General features: G+C 36.6%; 2 protein-coding genes across 3 annotated transcripts in view; one reads left to right on the plus strand and one right to left on the minus strand.

Annotated features, from left to right (window-relative positions):
* The window catches only part of LOC136823549 (O-acyltransferase like protein-like), a 31,519-nt gene extending 18,731 nt beyond the window's left edge, over window positions 1–12,788 (plus strand). Inside the window, exons 5-16 of the mRNA XM_067079736.1 lie at window positions 1,963–2,047; window positions 2,578–2,789; window positions 3,190–3,375; window positions 3,954–4,047; window positions 4,928–5,026; window positions 5,584–5,761; window positions 6,337–6,416; window positions 7,137–7,298; window positions 8,099–8,228; window positions 9,126–9,318; window positions 9,869–10,011; window positions 11,299–12,788. Of these exons, the coding sequence (XP_066935837.1) occupies window positions 1,963–2,047; window positions 2,578–2,789; window positions 3,190–3,375; window positions 3,954–4,047; window positions 4,928–5,026; window positions 5,584–5,761; window positions 6,337–6,416; window positions 7,137–7,298; window positions 8,099–8,228; window positions 9,126–9,318; window positions 9,869–10,011; window positions 11,299–11,406 (1,670 nt within the window). The 3' untranslated portion in view covers window positions 11,407–12,788. The remainder of the gene's footprint in view (window positions 1–1,962; window positions 2,048–2,577; window positions 2,790–3,189; window positions 3,376–3,953; window positions 4,048–4,927; window positions 5,027–5,583; window positions 5,762–6,336; window positions 6,417–7,136; window positions 7,299–8,098; window positions 8,229–9,125; window positions 9,319–9,868; window positions 10,012–11,298) is intronic.
* LOC136823551 (organic cation transporter protein-like) overlaps window positions 1–23,238 on the minus strand; it is a 28,676-nt gene that overhangs the window by 3,004 nt on the left and 2,434 nt on the right. Inside the window, exons 3-9 of one of the 2 annotated variants that reach the window (XM_067079740.1) lie at window positions 22,864–23,187; window positions 22,116–22,325; window positions 21,389–21,523; window positions 21,049–21,134; window positions 19,766–19,874; window positions 19,034–19,242; window positions 18,115–18,229 (exon numbers count right to left, since the gene is read on the minus strand). In XM_067079740.1, the coding sequence (XP_066935841.1) occupies window positions 18,138–18,229; window positions 19,034–19,242; window positions 19,766–19,874; window positions 21,049–21,134; window positions 21,389–21,523; window positions 22,116–22,325; window positions 22,864–23,187 (1,165 nt within the window). In that variant the 3' untranslated portion in view covers window positions 18,115–18,137. Of the gene's footprint in view, window positions 1–17,601; window positions 18,230–19,033; window positions 19,243–19,765; window positions 19,875–21,048; window positions 21,135–21,388; window positions 21,524–22,115; window positions 22,326–22,863; window positions 23,188–23,238 lie in introns of those variants that run through there. The other variant, XM_067079739.1, reaches the window with a different exon arrangement.

Genomic DNA, 23,238 nt, shown 5'->3' on the forward strand with positions numbered 1-23,238 from the left:
GATCGACCAACTCAATTTTTATACCGATCGACCGACTCACTTTTTAGACCGATCGACCGACTCACTTTTTAGACCAACCAACCGACTCACTTTTTAGACCAACCGACCGACTCACTTTTTAGACCGACCAACCGACTCACTTTTTAGACCGACCGGTTCACTTTTTAGACCGACTGGTTCACTTTTTAGACCGACCGGTTCACTTTTTAGACCGTTCGACCAACTCACTTTTTAGACCGTTCGACCGACTCACTTTTTAGACCGACCGACTGACTTACTTTTTAGACCGACTCACTTTTTAGGTCGATTGACCGACTCACTTTTTAGGTCGAATAATGAATATTTGGTACGTACAATAGTGTAGATACATTATCATGTTGAAACGTATGGTTGAATATCTTTGACAATGACTATATATTAGACTTTTTCCTTATCACAATGTTGTTGTTTAACCAAGAACTATAGAACAATGATAAGCAAAATTTAAAATACACTTTCACTTTATTTTCCATTATTTTTATTATGTTGTAAATAGGAAAAGGTTATAGTTATTGACACCATCATATCTAATTTCATTCAGATTTATACACATTAAATTTATCACTAGCACCTCTTCAATTAACACTAAACCTCATTATAAAAATATTGACATTATCCTATCTTCCATTTCTTTGGGTTCCTTTAATATTGAGCGGCTGATATTTTCATTTTATATCGTACCAGTTTTTTGTCCTCGCTAAAGTCATGTTTTCTGTCTAAATGATTTTGGCCTTCGAGCTTAGCTTCTTGCTTTTAAAGTATTCAGTTATTAATCATTATATGTCTATATAAAAAGTAAAATGGTTAATCGGGAGGGGAAAATTGGAAAAATAAACTTTTTCTAATCTATGACATTTTTGTTCCCTGTCCCTGTGTTTTGTTTACATCGGGAATCGGCCATTTTTCTTAAATCCGTTCACATAGCAACGTGATAGACCGTATATTATATAGCCCGGGCTTTTACGGAAGATAGCTAAGAAACTCAATAAGGCGATATCTCGAGATTGGAAAGGAGTTGAGAGATGGTTGACCCCTCATTGGGTCGGGAATTTAATAGAGAATAAGTTGGGAAAGGTAAGAGTGGGTATAAAGACACTTTCGAAAATAAATATATTCGGGCATCTTTGGCCCGATGACGTCATCAGAAACTAAAAAATACAATATCTCGAGTTTGATAAGGATTTAAGCAATGGTTGACCCCTCATTGGATCGGAAATCATCAAAAGAATCTTTTCAGTCAATGAAGAAATACTTTCAGTTGAGTGAAAAGTTTATTACCCTTTCGATGACGTCACTTAGGTCCCAAATGACGTCACCAAACATAAAATATGCGATTTTTCAAGCTTCAATCATTGATAAGTGGTAATATTTTGTTTTTTCCGCTTAGAATTCAATCTTATTACCCTCCCTCACCATCCAAAGGGCTTTTGATGTGTTCAACAACACTCTACTCGGCGGGTGCGACGCCGGGTGACGGCTAGTCTATATACTAAAAGTCTAATTTTCTATGAGCCGTGGGGAAGCCATTATGGATTTTTTGGATGGGGGTTCGAGAGTTACGTGACCGATTTTTTTGTTGGATGGTTAGGTGGGTGGTTGAAAACGAAAGCGAAAGTGGTCAGGGGAAGAGTGTGAAAATTAGCGTTTTTGTAAGAAGTCGTTGCAGTGCAAATGTTTCGCAAATTTAAAAACCCACTTTCCCGTGGAAATAATTGACGTTTTTTAGTTTTTTGGGACCCTTGGGACCCGTGTTTCATAAGAACAAACTTTATAAGAACATAACGCTCCGATGGCTAAAATAGTTAAGTTAAGAACATTTTTAGGCTTAAAACTCAAAAAAAGTTAAGAACATTCGAAGGCTTCAATAATTTTGGATGTCCTTATGTTCTTATAGAAAAACGTGTATTTTTCTCTCCCATTCAGCATTACAAAACGTGATAACATTTGCACCTACAACTATGGCATGTGAAAGTCCTTTGGAATATAGCACTGGAAATTACCTCGCCATGTGAGTGACCTTCGTCGATTTGCAGAAAGAAATGCACTCGGATTAGTTTATTTCAATCGCCCACTCCTTTCATTCTTGTCCTTGCTTAAATAGTCGAGTTACCTGTTCGTCAAATACCAACTTTGGTATATTTTCATCATATTTTTCATTTTCATCCCCAACACGTAAATCTCCTTCATGAACCACTAATTCTCCACTATCAACTTGATTCACTTTCATAGCTTTCATAGTCACCCTCATTCTCAACGTTCGCCATCTTGCCGCCTTCTAAATACTGAAATCTTCGATTTTGTTTTGCTGAGTTTGCGATATTGGATGGACGCTTCTGATTGGTCGAGTTTTTTTTGTAAAACCTGAATGACCGAAATCAAATAAAAGGCGGGAACAATTAGGAGACACAGATAAAAGGACAATTCATAACTATTCCTTTGGTTTTTCCTGAAAGTTCACCTTAAGGGGAGCCTTTGGTCCACATTTGAGCATTGTGAGACTTTGGAGTGCGGCTCAACTAACTTTTCATTTTTCGTTAGCCTTTTATGCGCCTTTTTGGCATTCATGGTTTGTCTTGGAACGTTCACCGAGATGATCGGCAACGCACTGCATGAATCTTTCAAGAATGACGTCAAACCACCGGTGACGGACACCAGTCACGAAGTTGCGGAATTTAAACCGGAGAAGGGAGATAGCGGAAACAGCGGTGAATTGTCAACTCGTATCATGAAAACGGGACATGATTTTATTGGTACGTTTCTGTTTGTTTTATCCTATCCAGCTCACAGGAGTCCGATTGTGAACTGGTGAACTAATACTGTTATTATGACCATTTGTAAAGTGTTCTGCTTCGTGTCAATTTTGGCATTTTTTATTTAATCCACCGTCCTTTAGATTCTTTGCTTGCCCGATCTAGATTTTTCATTGTTACTCCTTCAGCATTTGAATAAAACCTGTCTAAGTGAGGTAGTATAAACCAAGGAAAAAAACAAAGTTGTTAAAAAAAAAAGTACTAGAAGTTTCATATCTTCAGCTCTATAACTAAATATATAACACATAATTGTGTAAGGGAATAAGCTAAATTCGATCCGAAGGTAACCAAACCAATCAACATTCATGTCTTAAAATATTCGATGACTTGTTTTCCACAGGGCGCAGTTTTTTGTACGATTTTGCGACCTCCTTTTCACTAATCCGGAACATGAAAGCCATCCTGTCAACAGAATCACCGAAAGGAGCTATTACTTCATTGAACGGGATTCGGACGCTGTCAATGACTTGGGTAATTCTCGGACACATGTATGCGTTTGGTTCTATGCCTGGATTCGCTTATTGGGGTAGGTTGGGTTGGTTTGTGTTTTTTTCCATTATGAAAATAAATTTGCAACCGCTGTGGGAAGCGACTCGACGGCTCCTCTTTGGACAGCAGTTGGTTTGTGTTTTTATTTTATTATAAAAGTAAGTTTGCAGTAAGTTTTTATTAACATTCATCCTGATTCATCCCTCATGATTACGGAATTACGCTAATTTATGTAATGTTTTCCATTCGTTTCTCTGTAAATTTGAAGGAGGAAAATTTCAAACCACCGTAATAATCGAGTTTAAAGCCCACGGAGGGGGCTAGAGAAACCGCTTTCCCCCCCAGCCAAAACGCCAGATTTCGAAAATATGCCGTGTGAAAACAAAGAAAGCGTTCGATTTAATCCATCATTAATAAGAGGCGCAAGTTTGAAGATTCATCTCTAGTTCTTCGTGCATTGAACTCAATGATCTTTTCCCAGCTGGCACACAACGCTGTTTCAACGTTTATCTAACGTTATATGGACGTTGGGAACATTATATAAACGTTGAAAAAACGTTGTGTGCCAGCTGGGTTTAACTTTCGTTTTTTCTCTATCTCCCTTTCATTTGACAGATAATCCGTTGCAGATTTTGAAGATTTTGAATCGCTTCTCTTTCATGGTTGTTTCGAACGCCTACGTTTCAGTCGACACCTTCTTCTTGTTGAGGTAAGATAAAAAATTTGTTGTAAATGAACTTTTTTAGCCATCGAGAGCAAAATTACAGTGAAAAAAGTTGTTGGGACATAAAAGTACTGACGAAATTTGTCAACAAACCGTATGCAGCGGGATACAAAATCAAAACATGTGTCACATGTCAAAATACAAAATCTAAACAAATATGGCTGATTTTGATTGTTTCGATTGTTTTACAAGTTTGTTTTGGACACGTGATTTTAATTGTTCTCTTTAATGACAAGTGGTTCGCGCAATGTTTACATTTAAACCCCATATTGATTCACACTTCCAAACGTAACACACTTTCATAGTTTCATACTTACTTATATAATTTTACAATGGAGTTTCCTTAACTCTAACCTCTATAACTTGAATGTCTCTTTGACTTAACTGAAGGGACTAAAACATTCGAATGATAGAGGTTCGAGTTAAAGAGACTATGTTGTATAAGGATTTTCTCTCAAAGTTTCACCCCTTGCCTATTCTACAATCATGGTCGAAATCTATTGAGAATTAAGCTTATTTCCTCGTTTTTCGAAATTTGGAGTTCGGGCGAGAAAGTCGATTTTGGGCCATCTCTCAAATTTAATCGAATATTTCAATTTGGCTTGGGTTTAAAGACCTCCAGGCTATATTATGAGCCTTATTGGACCATTTTTGAACATTTGGATCCTCAGATCCTAAGGTCGTAACTTAAGTGTCATGTTAAAACTCCGAGTTAAAACTCTACCCTTCCAACCTACTTTAGAGAACTTACAAATTGATTGTGGTTGCAAAACATCCCGGTGGATTTCCCTTTTTTCTCAAATATTACGACCATGATTGTACCCGCCCCAAAAATTAAGAACACCTTTTTTTTTTTGATTTTCAGCGGTGTCTTGGTGGCCTACTTGACGTTCCGCAGAATGGACGCGAAGAATGGATATCCGGTTAAATTGATTTTGATGGGATACTTACATCGCTATATCAGGTTCGTGGTCGAAAAGTTATTGTCCTCTGGGATATCAGCTCACCCATTCATCCCCTTCTCAGAACCCCCTACAGTCATTTCTCTGCCCCACTATGTCTCCCTCCCATTTTTCGAAAATCTCTAGCCTTCGTTAAAAAAGGGGGAAGGCATTATGGAGATATTATCATACAAGAATCATTCCCAAGATTGGCAAGATTGGCCAGAAAGAGGAAAATAAAATAAAAACATTTTTTTGCTTATATCAGCATGGTACAACAATAGGCAGACACTGTCCTGATATGAAATGCGTGTCTAATATGAAACGGGAACACTTATGTAAAGATAAAACCTTTAACCTTTGATTTGATTTTAAAGAGACATAAAAGTACTGACGAAATTTATAAACAATTCGTATGCAGTGGGATGCAAAATCAAAACAAATATGGCTGATATTGATTGTTTCAATTGTCTTACAAGTTTGTTTTAGACACGTGATTTTAATTGTTCTCTTTAATGACACTGGTTCGCGCAATGTTTGTCCCTTTGATTAAGTGTGTTATGTTCGTTGATTCTTTTAGATTGACGCCTTCCTTAATTTTCCTGATGATCTTTATGAATAACATCTTCCCACTGTTGGTGACTGGACCTTCGTCGTTTTTGATTCGATCACCACAATTGACGAAACCGTGCGATGATTACTGGTGGACGAACATTCTCTACATCAACAATTTCTACCCTGATGGAATGAGTGGACAGGTTTATTGATACATTGGAGTCTCCATAACTCTTAAGTCACCCTTAAATGGCTTATAACTCACACACCTTTTCATCGTTACAGTCTTTAAAACACGTACGGGAAACGCAAATTTGTTCGAATTGAGAAAATTAAAAAATCTGGAACAGTAACTTTGAAAAAGATACGTCGAAATATCGTTTTAAAAAATGTTATATATTTTGATTTTCGGTTACACTCAACTTATGACTAACGATTCTTTTTAACATTTTCACGCCTAAACGTTTGGACTTAGGTTTGCAGAAAATAAGAAACCTGTGAGGTTCGCACCCAAAGATGTATTATATAAAGCGCTAGAGAGAGCTATTCTGTCTTTCTCAGACTATGATGGTTGGCTCGGTGCCGGCAATTTGAACAAACAAGTGACATGGTGGGAAACGAGGAGTCGAAAGAATGGTTTTGATTGATCAAATTGCCGGCACCGAACTGTGGTCAATTAGGCAGAGACAGAGTTGCTCTATCTAGTGTTTTAGATAAGACAGTACTGTGTATGCACCTACGCTGATACCAAGTAAAAAATTCTTTTTTTCTTTCACAGTGTGTTGGTTGGGTTTGGTACTTGGCGAACGACATGCAGTTTTATTTGATTTCACCCTTTATATTGATTCTTCTCTTCAAGTGAGTTTCATGGTTGTTCAATCGAATCCTATTGTCATAAAAGTGGATAATCAAAAGGTGGTTGGAGAGATTTTTTCTCTCCTATTGCTTAGATTCAATCTGTGTGAAACCTCTGTATCTAGCAAGAAGGTCTATATATTATCACGAGGCAACATTCGAAGATTCTTCCAACCTTAATAGTGAAGATTCTTCTAATGTCGATAGATTCTTTTAACCGATCACGAAAAAAAAATTTGCGTCGGCTATCCCAGAGCAAACAATGGTAACATCCCCGGAAAGCGGGTTGAATCTTAGCCTGGGGTCCACTTAAAGCTTTTTGATAGAATGGATGGCGCGATTAAGTGGCCCGGTAGTATATGGTAATATGCTTTTGCTTAAGCGGACTGTAAAACATTCCGCCAGATTTTAGTTGTTTTTGGAAGGTAAAAACAGTTTGAAGCAATGTTTTTATTTGAAAATAAGGGATCGCAAATATGTTATTGATGTTTATTTCTCATTTTTGATTATATCTTTCAAATGTTTCCATTTTCCAGGGGGTATCTGTGCATTTCCAAGAAATATTTTTTGACTTGAAAATGTTCGTCCACACCCCTGTATGAATATTTAATGGGACAGCCCAATCCTGAGTGAAAAAATTATGACTGATCACAGCTAAACGTCAAAGGCAAATTTTACTGTTTCTGTTACTGATTCTATTTCAATTCTTTGTTGTTTTTTTAGATTGGATCAGAAATACGCATACAGCCGCATTCGTTACCTTGTTACTGGGGGTGTCATGGGGGCGTTATCTCTTTTCTTTATTGGAATCACCGCCCTTCTAATGGGTGTTTATCATTTACCAGCTGTTCAAAGTGCGGGCGGTATTGCAGGAAATCCAAAAATGTAAGGCTTCCTATTTTGAGAATAAATTAAGATTAAATGGCAAGCCTGCAGATTAGAACCCAGCTATAGTTGATTGCTTTTTCGTATACAGTTGTCCTCTCTAAGTCGATCTTCATGGGACCAAGCAAAAGTTTGCTTCGAATTAGAAAAGATTCGAATCACATGAAGTTTTTTATACTAATTTCCAGCTGAGGGGATCAACATTATAGTTCGAATCATGAAAGATTCGAGTAATAGAGAGAATTGTCTGTAACAACAATTTTATAGCAGACGGGGCTCGCATTTGACCAAATCATAAATTATGCCCCAGCCTAAGCTTTCAGAAAGTCTAAGAAAATGTAATGTAAAATAATTGAATTCACCATTGCTCTTATAAAACATGAATGATTCAAATACAGCCTTTTACTTTAATTTTACTTCTAACGATAATAAACTAAAATATTGAAAGTATTGAAATATTGAAATGTATAATATAATATAATATTGAAATTTTATACGATACCTTCCACTATTCGATGATAGCGAGGTTAAGCACGGGTTTATTTTGACCGTAAAGTGCGATAGCGTAGGCCTGTACATAGGATTTCACTTGCATGGCTTGCTTTGACAAGTTATGTACAGGCCTACGGTATCGCACTTTACGGTCAAAATAAACCCGTGCTTAACCTCGCTGATATTGAAAGTAACCGTCAACAAGAAACTCTCATAACCGACACTCTTTTCTGATGAAAATCTAGTTCCCTTTGAAAACCGAATTACGCCAACTGTAAAACTTTTTCCACCGTTTTCTATGATTTCAGGAAGGATGGCACGAAGTTTATGGATCGGATATACGAGAAACCGTACACCCGTATCACACCTTACTTAGTTGGTTTATACCTCGGCTATTTACTCCACAGGAGGGTCACCATAAAATTCAATCTAAGACTGGTAAAAGCTTATTTTATTGTCAAATACAGTTGAGTCTCCATAACTCGGACACGTGCGGAAAACACAAATTTGTTCGAGTTAAGGAAATTTTGAGTTATAGATTTATAAGGCATTGTTAACTAAAGGGGCCGGCGAACTTGTTTCAGTGAAGGAGACATTCGAGTTGTATAGGTTCGAGTTATTGAGATTCTCTACTGTATAACTAACATACTTACAGCACCTTATTGTTTTTTTATTGGTTCGTTTCAACAACTGCAATGCTTTCGTTTTAACAGACGGACCTTAATAAATATTTAATCTGCACTCTTTTTGGTACATGTGAAAACCACGTCAGCGTAATTAAACTGACTACCCTGGTTTTCACATGGTAGCAAAATAAGAGTGGAAACTTGAGGAAATAGACGATATCGGCTTTCCGAATTCTCCCCGAATGATTACACATGATGCATTGCGCAAAGAATTCACGGAAAGTCAATATAGTCCGTGAATTTTTTGCGCAATGCATCATGGGTCATCATTCGGGGAGAATTCGGAAAGCCGATATCGTCTATTAAATTCCACCTTAAAGGAGGTCGGGAAAAGGGTATTACATTTGACCTTGTACTTTTTGAAACAGGTCTAAAAGGCTACGTTCTTATTAATACAGTGTCTCCATAACTCGAACCCGCACGGGGAACTCAATTTTGTTCGAGTTTTGAAAATTTTGAGTCATGGTGAGTGGTTTATAAGGCACCGCTAACTGAAGGGGCCAGTGAACTTGTTCGAGTCTAGGACACATTCGAGTTATAGAGGTTCGAGTTATCGAGTCTCCACTATACCAATTTTTTCATGAACACGTTGAACGAACGCGGAGTTGTCCCAATATCCGGGATCTTATTAATTTCTTCTCACTCTCAGATCATCGGCCTGATTGGTTGGTTGGTTGCCATCGCAACAGCATTAAGCGTCGTTTACGGAACCTGGAAAGTGTTCGACACTCCGCCCGTCTTTTTCACGGATGCCGAAGATATCATTTACGAAGCTTTCCATCGTTTCGCGTGGGCCGTTGCCGTAGGTTGGGTCATATACGCATGCCAGAACAGACTCGGAGGTAGGAAAATAATTTTTACACCCCTTCTCACAGATCCGGCGGAATTTTATCAGCCAATGGGGATAAAGATAATGGACCAAAAGTCGATGGGGATTGATCTTCCCATTGTTTTCTAGCCTGAAAATTCAGAGGGGATGGAAAAAATAGCATAATATTTTGTAGTTTGGAATTGCTTATCTGATTATTTTCAGCTGGAAGAAAAATTAGAGTATAAATTTCCACTGGGGGCGATATTTTGGCCAATTTTTCCAGTGGGAAGAGTTTCCAGTGGGTTTTTGGGAAGGGGTGTATTTTTCATAAAGTTTATCTATCACTTAATTCTGAAATACATTTTTATCAGAAATTTCTGCAATTAATATTAGCTTTTATCTGCTGCAAAAAAAAACCTTAACCATTGGACATCACAGCTCCGTTAATAGCGGGAGTTATGCATTAGTCAGCTTTGAAACATATTGGTACTGTACAGTTTGGCCTAAAAGAAAGCGGACAGATTTTTTTTCAAATACAGTTTTGTTCACAACTGATAAATGCGTTTTCTTTTTTTTTCTAGGATTTGTTGATTCGTTTTTGTCATGGAAGTTTTGGATTCCATTGAGTCGGCTGACGTACGGCGCGTACTTGATGCACCCCTTGGTCATCTTCTACTTTTATATGGCGCACGAGACAACACAACATTATCAAGATAACATCTTCGTAAGTTCTCTTTTGGTATCTTGCTTTTGGTGTTTTACTCTTCCCAAAAATATGCAAATTTTCTCATAATAAAAAACTGTTTGTAAACTAAAACTGTGAGTAGGGTCTGTTAAGAAGTTCAATAGCTCCAATAGACTATTCCGTGTGACGTCATTTTCACTCACGATCAGCCATTTTTCTAAGAAATGACAGAAAGAATATACAGGACGATTTAGTGACGCCTTGCTTAGCTCCAAGGCTTTTAGTGTTCCTTTTTTCGTGGGTGAGAATTAGTCAGTTAAGAACTGGCAGCTTGCTTGAGATTTTGTTGAAGAATAGTGCCTAACTGGATTTTGCTGAATCAGTCTCAGTCTCTATCTCACCTCAGTCCACTACTTGAGGCCATTGTGCTACTCTCTCCTGTTCGAAATCATCTAGAAGATACAACACTTACCTAAGTTTACAGGTTGCAGCAATGAATACTCTTAGGTTCCAAATAAACGGGGGGGTTGGAAAAATTTCGAGATTTTAATAAACGGGGGGACCTAATTGCCGGGGGGGGTTGGAAATTGTACTTCTGAAAACCCAAAAATAAGGTAAATATAGGCTAAAATCAGGCTATTTAGAACAAAATAAGGGGCCTTCTCTTTGATAGCTGAAAATATTCTCAAAAATTAATAAACGTGGGGGGGTCCAAATAAGGTCCGGGGGTTGAAATTTTTCGAAAAATTAACAAGTGGGGGGGGGGTCGTTTATTTTGAACCTAAGGGTAAGTGTGACGAGGGCTAAGAGACGGTTAGTTTTGACGAGAAAGACGCTATAATATTCAGAGGGTTTGATCTTAATGTTTGGCAAGTGGTATAAAGAATTTTTTCATCGTGCTTTTCGACTGGTTTGAAAAATAGCAGAGAGAAAGTTTGACGATTATTGAAGCAGGTTAAAGAATGGAAGAACCTTAAAAAGAGAGAAGAATGAAGAGTTCTAGAAGATAGAGAAGAAATTTTTGCATGTGCAGGTAGGTATCGATAGTTTTTCATCGTTTCAAAACCATGACTTTTATAACATACTTTAACCGTTATTATTCTTCATTATTTAAGGAATTTTGCCAAAGTATCTCTATCTTGATCCAAAATTAAATATCTTGCTCAATCACCAAAATTAGTGGAATAATAATTTCCCGTCATAATTTTAAATATTCTTAAATGACGGAAATAAAGTTCGCCAAGTTGCTTCTATGTGTATATCTCATCAAGTGTCTGGCTAATTTAATAACATATTAAACATTTCTTTCTTTTTGTTTATTTTCAGATCTTCAACATAATCTCTTGCACTTCAATCGCTTATGTCGCTTCCTTCTTATTGGCTATTTTTGTGGAGTTCCCCATTCTTAATTTGGAGAAGAAATTCCTTGGATAGGTGAGTACTTGGCTATGCATACATTTGACAGTGTGGAAATAGAGAGTAATAATGTTGTACACGTTTTTTATATGAACATAATTCTTCGATGGCATAAATATTAAAAACTATAGACACCAAATTTTTTCGGAAATTTCATGGAAATATTCACAAAACGGTGAAATTAAGGAAAATTCAAGCTTAAAACTCTAAAAGGGTTAAGAACATCCAAATCCTTTAAAAATATTGGATAATCTTATAATAAAAAACTTCTCAAAAAGAATGCCTCGCTGTCATTCTGTTAATTCATTCAAAGGTTTAATTTTTAAATAAGAGCGAAATTGTTTGCTTACTCATCAATTTTATTTCACAAGCTTTTTCACATTGAATCGACACAGATGTGAAGCAAGATTGTTCAGAAAGAGAAAAAGAAAAACATTATTTGCTTATGTCAGCTTATAACAATAGGAAGACACTGTCCTGATATGAAATGTGTGTCTGATATGAAACGGGAACACTTATGTAAAACCTTTAACATAATCACAACGACTACTTACAATGTACGGAAGACAAATTAAAGTTATTGTTCTACGGGAAGACCTTCAGAAAGATATGGGTCAGTCTCGGTGTAATAAAAAGAATTCTCCTAAGATCTACGGTCGGAAAGTCAAAATCTAAAAACAATTGTGACGTTTTGAAGCAATAGTATCGATGAACATTCGTGTCAAAGAGTTTCTATCCGAAGGTTAGGTTTCTAAAAAAGCGACGCATTTTGGGATTGTTTCGAGTGTATTACAACAGAATTCCCTCGAGGAATTCCTAAGAGATTTCTATTGTAATACACTCGAAACAATCCAATGCATCGCTTTTTTAGAAAAATCAAAAACTCCGATAAGGTCTATTATAGCAACATGCTATAATTTTCTATCTTTCTGCACCTTAAAATCACTTCTTTTATTCTACACCCTGTACCATACATCCAATATCTATATTTTCTAGTGATTTTCTGATGTTTTTTTACGTTAAGCTTTTTTCACATGTACCTAAAATTTTACTTAAGATCTTGAAGAGTGGGGAATTTCCCTATACTAAGCTTACGTGGTGTTTTAAGGCCTTATGTAGAGTTTGCTTACGTTCAAAAAGTTTTGAACGGAAGGAATAAAAGTCACGTAAGACCCTCTTAATCAACAAAAACTCTACATAATGTCTGGGAAATTCCCATAAGACAGCCTTATGAACGATTTTCCGTAAGTTCTAAAGTAAAATTTTACGTACATGTGAAAAAAGCTTTATAGATACACATTTTCTTTTTAGATATATTTGTAAATTCTGCTAAATTGTTTTAAATTGTAAATTCTCTGCTAAATTGTTTGATTTTCGAAATAATATTTGCATTCAACAAATTAGATCGAAATAGATTTTTTTGTGATTACCCAGGATCACATTGTGAATTACCCATAGTCCCATTGTGAATGGTAACCCATAGTCCCATTGTAAATTACCCATAGTCCCATTGTAAATTACCCATAGTCCAATCACAGTGATACCTGTACATAGCTTTATATTTAAACCTGATCATGCAGACAATTGTTGCCAGGTTCTGCTCAAAACTTATTTTGAAATCTGCAGCAAGTCAATTTTGATAGGATTCCAAGAGTTAATAAAAATGAAACATTTGTATAATACTTCACAAAAATTGTTGCAGTGGAATATCCATAATTCGTAAAGGTTTATTTGGTATTTCCAGACCAAAAACCCTTAGAACAAGTCTCTTTACACGGTCTTTCTATAGTTCGACTAAAGATTTTACTTTTCCTGATCTGTTCTAGTTGTAGAGCCTCGACCAATAGAATTTGTAGATAAATGGTTGTTGGATGATATGCGACGACCTTCTAAAGATGATGCCCTTCGCTGAAATTATACCTACCCAGACGGTACACAACGTCAAAACAACGTCGATGTGACATTCATAACGTCTGAATAACGTTATTTGAACGTTAAAACAACGTTGTGTGCCAGCCGGGTACATCATATACACTACATTGCCTGAAGATTACGCTAGTATGAGACATCGTGTAACAATTGTGAGCTACTACAATAATCATGGCCAAAATATATTGAGATTTTAGTGTATTTTAACGTTTTTCAAGTATCAAAAAACGTGTTATCAAAAATGTGTTATGTTTTATTTTGATTTGGTTGCACATCACAAGGATTTTTATGTTTCACTTATTGAGATTTTAATGTATCTTAACGTTTTTCAAAATGTACAGTTCTTGCGAGAATTGCTATTATAGTACTTTCACTTTCTTTCATTGGATATTTCGATTTTGGAGGCGTTTGATGGTTTCTAGGCTATATTCCAAGCCTTTTTGGAACAGTTTTGAGCTTTTAAATCCTGAGATCCTAAAGTCCTTTAGTCTCATGTTCAAACTCTACTTTCCTACTGAAGATGATGAATAATGGGTGATTATTACTTCTCAATACTTTCTCGTTAATTTTGATTGCCTGTTAATGATTTTTAATGGATTTTTAACAAATTTTAACAGCAAGCGAGCAATCTGCTACGGCACTTCATGGGTAAATATTGTATTTTAATATTTTCTCATTAATTTTGATTGATGTTAATGATTTTTTTATGGATTTTTAACAAATTTTAACAGCAAGCGAGCAATCTGCTACGGCACTTGATGGGTAAATATTGTATTTTAATATTTTCTCATTAATTTTGATTGCCCGTTAATGATTCTTAATGGATTTTTAACAAATTTTGTCAGCAAGCGAGAAATCTGCTACGGCACTTGATAGGTAATTATTACTTCTCGATGTTTTCCCGTTAATTTTAATTACCCGTTAATGATTTTTAATGGATGTTTAACAAATTTTGTCGCAAGCGGGAAATCTGCTACGGCAATTGATGGGTAACTATTAATATAACAATAGCGTTCTGTTTGAGGTCGTTGTTGTTATTTTCTGCCCGTGTAGTTTGATTATTCGCCCGATGGTGTCATTTGGGCCCGACGCGAAGCGGAGGGCGCAAATGGCACTAGAGGGCTAATAATCAAACTGCAAGGGCAGAATTAATGACAACAACAAACGAAAACTTAACGCTATTACTATTATTATTCATATCGGACATTCAAACAACATTTTTTTCTAGCGTCAACCAAGTCTTTTCGCTTCGATGCAATCTCTTCAACAAATTTTTAGCACCATGCGAGCGGGCTGCAAAGGACCAAAAAGTGTTTTTTTCTGACGTTATTTTAGTCTCTTCGCTTCAATGCAACGACTTCAATCCAATTCCGAGCGGGCCGCAAATGACGTTATTGCCCTATACCCGGGCGGTAAATGATATTTCAGCCCTCTGAAGCCTGGCGCTTTTGTTTCCTCAGCGCGGGTATGACAATTTGAGTCACAAAACCTTTCAATACCGCCCGCAGATCGAACCTTTAATAGCTTACTTAATGACCGCTACATGGATAATAATTTTTAATATCTTCTCATTAATTTGAATTGCCCGTTAATGATTTTTTATTGATTTTTAATGAATTCTGGTAGCAAGCGTGAAAAATGCTACGGCACTTGATAGGTAATTATTACTTTTCAATGTTTTCTCATTAATTTTAATTACCCTTTAATGATTTTCAATGGATATTTAACAAATTTCGGTAGCAAGCGAGAAAACTACTACGGCACTTGATAGGTAATTATTACTTTTCAATTCTTTCTCATTAATTTTAATTACCCTTTAATGATTTTCAATGGATGTTTAACAAAGTTCGGTAGCAAGCGAGAAAACTCCTACGGCTTATAATGGGTAATTATTACTTTTTAATGTTTTCTAATTAACTTTAATTACCCTTTAATGATTTTCAATGGATATTTAACAAATTTCGGTAGCAAGCGAGAAAACTACCACGGCACTTGATAGGTAATTATTACTTTTCAATGTTTTCTCATTAATTTTAATTACCCTTTAATGATTTTCAATTGATATTTAACAAATTTCGGTAGCAAGCGAGAAAACTACTACGGCACTTGATAGGTAATTATTACTTTTCAATGTTTTCTCATTAATTTTAATTACCCTTTAATGATTTTCAATGGATGTTTGACAAATTTCGGTAGCAAGCGAGAAAACTACTACGGCACTTGATAGGTAACTATTACTTTTTAATGTTTTGTCAATAATTTTCATTACCCGTTAATGAACACTTATAACTACTGCATTAAACCATAACGTCCAATTATCATCAAAATATCTTCAATGTCAAGATTGACTCTTCTTCTTTCTCTTCATGTTTCATTGTTTCTTTTTTTTCTGTACCATTTTATATGAATACACTCTTTTTTATTAGAATAATATTATAAGAACATCCATCCTAAAGAAGATGAGGAACAATGGGCCCTCCCAGGAAAAAATCCGTTTATTGGGATGGAGGATATATTATTTTCAATGATCGTTTTATAGACAGTCAGATCTCTTACCCTTTGGAGACGTGTTCCACCCCGCCATGGATTAGCAAATATCATTAAAAACTACCCATAGAAAATGAAAATTTACCCCATGAAAATGACGGCTTTCTCAATATCTCAGTACAATATATCTTACACCCTAGATGGGTGGTTTTTTCCTGGAAACTTATTATCTTGAAGTGCTGATTTTCAAGACAAAAAAAGGCAAAAAATATAATTAAATATAGAACTTATAAGTACAGTTATAAGGCCTTATAAGAATATAGAACTTATAAAAAATTCCTAAAAAAGTATACAATACAGCGAGTCTGCTAAATGACGCGCCTTACGCGCCCACGCGCCTTACGCGCCCACGCGCCTTCATATTTCTAACGCACCTTCGCGCCTTACGCACCTTCGCGCCTTACGCACCTTCGCGCCTTACGCGCCTTACGCGCCCACGCGCCTACGCGCCTAACGCGCCTGAAGCGCCTTGAAAATTTGACGCGCCCTATGATTTCGACGCGCCTTGAAATTTGACGCGCCCTAGAATTTCGACGCGCCTTGAAAATTTGACGCGCCCTAGAATTTCGACGCGCCTTGAAAGTTTGACGCGCCCTAAGATTTCGACGCGCCTTGAAAATTTGTCGCGCCCTATGATTTCGACGCGCCCTAGAATTTCGACGCGCCTTGAAAATTTGACGCGCCCTAGAATTTCGACGCGCCTTAAAAGTTTTGACGCGCCCTAGATTTCGACGCGCCTTGAAAATTTGTCGCGCCCTATGATTTCGACGCGCCCTAGAATTTCGACGCGCCTTAAAAATTTGACGCGCCCTAAGATTTCGACACGCCTTAGGGTTTTGATATGCCTTAAGTTTTCGACGGTTTTGACGTACGGAATAATGGGACCGGTCTAATCATACATGGTTGGTATATAAAAAATGCCGGTGTTAGCAAAATGATCATTTCTTAAGAGATTAGCCTAAAGTCGACTCGTTCCATTTATCGGCTGTACACTTTATGTACGCTTTATTAGTCTATTTCATAGAATTTATGTGCATGCTACACGTTATTTCTATTCAATTTACAGGGGAAAATGCACAAATTTGTCCCTTCACAGAAAAACCAACTGTTTGTAATCATCTTTGACTTGGGAATTTTTGTAAAGTTTTCCATTGTCGCTGTCTTTGTTAAATGTACATCTCAATTTGGAAAAGAGTGATTTAAAATAATAATTTGATTACTGCAGTGACGTAGAAAAAAATTATGTACTGAAAACACGAATTATGGCTTGGTAATAAAATACTCGGGAAAAAGGTTTGTATCCTCAATCGCTCACAGAACGACACTGGGATAAGAACAACATTCTTTATGAGACATGGAGAAAACTCTATGATCTTCAAATCACTCATTACTGTCAGTTACTTAGCTAGTGTCAAATTATCATGGCGCGTCAAATTATCAGGGCGCGTCGATTTTTTAGGGCGCGTCGATATTTTAGGGCGCGTCAAATTATAAGGGCGCGTCGATATTTTAAGGCGCGTCAAATTTTTAGGGCGCGTCAAATTACCAGGGCGCATCGATATTTTAAGGCGCGTCAAATTTTTAGGGCGCGTCAAATTACCAGGGCGCGTGGGCGCGTAACATTTTAGGGCGCGTAAGGCGCGTAAGGCGTGAATGCGCGTTAAAAATATGAGGGCGCGTGGGCGCGTAAGGCGCGTCATTTAGCAGACTCACAATGCAGCATATAATAAAATATACAATACAGCATATCCGAAGCAAAGGAGAGGATCAAAGCAGTTACAAAAAAAGGTTCCTTCTTTTTCTAAAAACAAAACCTCAGAAAATGAAACTATCTCCCTTAGTTGATATATTCGCTTCAAGGGTTTTTTACTTTTATTAAGAATTACAACGAAAGAACCGTGTGTAAGAACTGAATTTTCAGTAATTTCAAATTGTGATATCTCGACTTTGGAAAATAGTTACACCAAAATACTTGGAAGTTTTATTTGGGACTGTAGAAGGTTACTACAGGCCAAATATCTCAAACCATCTAGTTATCCATTTAAAAAACTGTCTTGAAATGTTGATCTTTAGAAGAATGAATACAACTCTCTCTAATTCGAACCTCTACTATCCGAATCTTTCTATAATTCGAACTAAAATATTGGTCCCCTCCAGATGAAAATATTATAAAATACTCTCTGTAATTGGAATCTTTCTCTAATTCGAAGAAAAAAATCCCTGGTCCTTTAAAAATCGAATTAGAGAGAGAGTCAGCTGTATGTGCATCGTCTTCAAACAGAAGTGTTTTCTTTTTGGTCCTTTTCATCCTCTTTGGTGAAATCAGTTTCGATAATTGTTGTCATTGTTTTGCTCTCCTTCGAATCTGTGAATAGAGAGGAAAATCCTGCATTACTAAAAATAGACACAACCCCAACCGAAAGTGACTGTACCACCCCTACGAATTTATTCCTTCTTGTTTATCAGGGGAATTAACTACATGTGGTTTGAAAGAACGACAAATTACGCATGTGTGTTATTAATGTAGTAATTGTCAGTCGAATTCACGTATACGTGAAAAGTACAGTTTATCTTTCTCTCGTTGAGAGCCAACGTGGTTTAATGAATTCGTTACCGTTCCTTTGTATAAGATTCCCATTTCCGCACTAAAATTCCTTTGCCACTTTTCTAGTGGAAAAAGACCAGGACTTCGGGTAGTTGAAAAATAAGCTTCAGAAAGTTAGGCAAAATTTAATTTTATAATCATTCAATTCGCTTGGGAATTCAAGACCTCTTTTCTATCGCTATTACCTTTGCAAAACTTATCAACGTCAACGTATGTCAATTCGCAAAAAAGTGTTCAACTATAAAAAATTGATTACTGCAATGACTTGGAAAAATCATTATGTACTGTTAAAAAAACGAATCATACACGCTTTTTTTATAAAAACATCCAAAATTTTTGACTTATCTTTTTGAGTTTTAAGCCTAAAAATATTCTTAACATGTTCTTATTTTCCCCCATTTTTTAAGTATTTTTGTCCATTTTCTTAAGAAATAAGGTGTTTTAGTGTCCCCAAAGCCTTAAAATGTTCTTAACTTGTTCTTAACATTTTGTCCATCGAAGCCTCATGTTCTTATATAGTTTGTTCTTATAAAAAATACGTGTATGAAAATCATAATCATGTACCTGATTGGTTGAAATCTTCTAACGTTTCAGCCAAAGCCATTCCCGTCGTTTCGTTTAACTTATAGCACAATGCAGCACTGATCAAAGATAATGACCCCATCACTAAGAAGGGGAGATATTTGTTGAAATTTCCTAAATATTGAGCCACCCAGGGTGCACTTGCGCCACCAATGCGGCTGACAACGTTCATCAGGCCCATTCCTTGTGATCTGAAAGAGGCAGATTTTTTAGAAGATAGATTCACTTATCGCAATTTTCACTTATATTAATTTTGAACCAAAGACATACTTTTGGAGATTTATTTACGTCAATCGCGTTTTAAATAGTTTGGCGGTTTCGCGTAGATTTAATCTTGTAAATCAGCGCCAAAATGTCGAAAATGACCCTGAAATTGCACTAATAGCAAATTTACAGGATATTTAAAGTCGTAAATCTGATCAATATATTTCGCATAGAATTAATTTCGGGAGTCAGCAATTCCACGCGATTTCGCGAGTTATGTTTTTGGCAAAAATCGAGAAAACGCAAAATTAATTCTCGCAAAAGCTAATCAGACTAAAAGTAGAGTACACGCAAAAAAAGAAGAGAATACATATGTCAAATTTGGCGACTGTATTACATGGTGACTTTAGTTTGGGTTCGGATCATAACCTAAGAATACTGTAATAATATTTCAGGATGAGTTTCCCAAAAAATTAAAATGAAAAAGCAAAAAAAAACGTGTAACATTACCTGATAACAGTTGGGTATAATTCGACAGACCAAACAAAGAGAGCGCTGAAAGCCAATGTAACACATAGTTTACCAAGCATACCGAATGCTACTCGAATCCAATTGTAGACTAAAAAGTAAATTGTGGTGTTAATGACGTAATGTTTACAGAAACACCCAATAATAGACCTTTTCATAAATTACGTCACGAACATCACTTGCCTCGTTTTGAAATTATTGCCATGGTGATTAACTCCAAGCGGATTTTATTACAGCTACTTTCTATTTATAAAAATCATTAAATGTCTCAAGGGATATAATCACCATGAAAATTGTTTGAATACGAAGCAAGTTATGTCGTAACGTAATTTATATGACTATTCTTGTCATCCAGACCTGAGATCAGATTGTGAATGTTTTCTGCACACCACGCTGAAGCTCTAAAGGGATGTGTGAAAACAAACAATCTGACGAATATGCAATCTCGAAATCGTAAGGACCGCGTTCTTCTAAAAGGACTAGAAACGACAACAAAGTTGCGTGATTGTGTTTATACACAGGGCGCCGTATCAGTTTTTAACTTTCCGGCGCACAACAAGGTTCTTGTTGTAGAATTTTCCGCGGGAGGACTATTTTCCTCAGATGTATAATTTTCAAGCGCCTTCAGAGGTTTACCGTGCGCGTAAGAAAATTACGAACAGCTGTTATCAGGTTATGTCATCCAGACCTTGAAGAAATTTTGAAGACTACTTTCAAAAATGGTGACCTATGTAAAGTGCTACTAGAAAATAGAGACAATAGAGCAAGTACGTTCGACGTGTCTAATCCGCCTATTCCTAGTATACTTCACTGGACTTTATCAAAGATCATCAAAAGGCAAACTTTTGCCAGAAATAGACTCTAGAAAAGTACCTTATTGGCCTTTTTTACACCGGCCCTTTTTGGCGTTATTTTTTGGCTCGTGGCGTAATAAGGGCTGGCGTTAAAAGGGCGGCGTAAAAAGGGCCAAGATTTTGCAATTTTAACCTAAAAGCCTATTGAAAAATGAAATTTTAATGTAAATTTTAGTCATTATTTACTAATTTGAAGCATAAAAGTAGCCATTTTTACAAATTTTGGCGTTGTTAACGGCCCTAATTGGCGTAGGACCAAAATTAGGCTGTGGCATAATAAGGGCCGGCGTTAAATTAAGGCCCGCGTAAAAAGGGCCGATATTAGAGTAATTCTTCAGAGAGTGGTTTCCACATAAGATTCTATCCACCATTTTACAAAACTCTTTTACTGATTGGACAACGAAGACTTACCGCCATGAGTTGGAATAAAAGCCACGCCCATGCAAGAAACGCCACTGATCACCCAATTTCCACATGTTGTAGGGCGTCGACCAAATCTTTAAAGAGAAAAATGGGGCCCGTGTTTACTCTAAATACTCAGCAATTGGAGATACGGAGCAAGGTTTGGTGGAGAAAGAGAAGTGTCCTCCCCTCTTCAGACTAAATAGCTATAAAAAGGGAGCCTTCCGGTCGCCTCAGACTGCGATCGCAAAACTTATTTTTTCAGTCCGAAAGAAAGGAAGATTAAGCATTTTCGCGGTCTTTTTCTTAGGTTTAAACACTGTCCCATATCATAATTCTGGAATCTTACATATTTAGCGTGAACATGGCCAGAATGTTTGCAGGAATTTCTACAACACTTGTCAAAACAAAATCTCGATACATGCTTCCACCAAGGTTGTCTGATGCTAACGAAATACCGTAATACACCAACGATACCGAAAACCTGAAAATAACAAAATCTTCATCTTTATTTTTTGGGGGGGGTTTAAGCCTTAAAATTCTCTTTCATTGTTACAGTTACCGCTCTCTAATTCGACATTTTATAATTCGATAAGCTCCCCTTTTCGATCAAATCAAAAGTGACCGTCAAATCTCCTTAAGAAACTCTCATAAACAACGCTCTTCTATTCGACATTCTATATTTCGATACGCTCCTTGAAAATCGAACTAGAGAGCGTCGACTGTATTATGTTTAGCATTTTGTGAGTATTTTGTCGTATCAGACTTTTCTTGTCATTTCTCAAGGGCTCTAAGAGCTGGTTTGGGTGATGGCGTGACAGGGCCTATTTTTGGGCGTGATGATATGATGTAATAAAAATGTGATACACGATTGTTTAGAAAAATCTTCTGGTATGATGTCATGATAGGTTAACATTTTCGACATATGGATGTACATTATAAGAATTTATTTTGGCGTTATAACGTTATCAGAGACTCCATTGGGGCTCAGCTATCTGTTTGAAACGATTTTAAACTCTTGACATTTACAATTGTTAAGGGTAGTAAGAGCTTTTCATTCACAAAATAATACTTACCATGCAAAAACTTGAATTAATGTTGAGATGCACATCTTTGTTGGTACGAACAAATATTTTGCTGACACCACCTCTGATGTTGTAGCTGGTGCAGAAAGTTTTGCGTTAGGCCACGGTTGCTTATTTCTGTGGGCAACTTTACGAAGAATTTGTTCTGCTTCCTCAATCCTACCATTTAGTCGCAACCAGCGAACAGACTCTGGAACCAAACTGAATTATATGTTACGTTAAATTTTGTAATGACAAATTAAATCATTCTAAAGAGGGGGTTAGTACTTTTACGGTGGGGCGGGATTGACCCTATTGTAGTACGGTGTTACGGGATTTAACGAAAAATGAGACGGGAAAACGGTATTTTAAAATCAGACGGTGACGTTATTTAGCCTTATTTTTTGTTATTATGCCGGTATTTTAACCTCTACATCCGTTGTGACGGTGTTATTATTTTTTTCAATTTTCGGGATTCCAGGATTTGACCAGAGACGGTATTTCGAACCCCTACAACCCCCCTAAAGATGCTAACCTTAGCACAAAGGTAGAGTATTCGATCACAATTGTCGTGAGGTTATTGGTTCGATCCCTGGTCAGTTCATATTAAAGACTTCTATTTTGAATTAATCCCTTTCGTGTTAAATGTCCAGCAATTAAGAGAAAGATAAATGGTGAATGGACCATTTAAAGGCCACTTTAATTTGATGATTGATGAGAATCGAAGGAATGTATCAGAAGATCACGTAATAAAACTTACAAATATGTTGGCAGTAATATGATATAAGGAATGGAGCTTATTTGAAGAAGCCTTCTCCATTCTTGAACAAAATACGCTTGTAACGCCATCAAGCAAAGAGCCAATGTGAACGCAACCCATACTGTTGTACCAGCAAAACTTCGATATTTCGGTCCAACTAATTCGGATGCCATTACGAAGAGGGTGAGGCCGATCCCTCCTTGCGCAAATCCCATGAAAACACGCAAAACAAACACCCACCATATGCTGTTCGCAAAACTCATCAAAAATGAGCATAAAATGCATACTGTGAATGAGGGATATAGAGTAATCTTTCTACCATACCTTGAAACAGAAAAAAAAGAATGATTGCCTTTAAACATAGTATTCATTGGG

Source organism: Clytia hemisphaerica, unplaced genomic scaffold, assembly GCF_902728285.1.
Source record: "Clytia hemisphaerica strain Z4C2 unplaced genomic scaffold, Clytia hemisphaerica genome assembly, whole genome shotgun sequence".
Taxonomy (NCBI): domain Eukaryota; kingdom Metazoa; phylum Cnidaria; class Hydrozoa; order Leptothecata; family Clytiidae; genus Clytia; species Clytia hemisphaerica.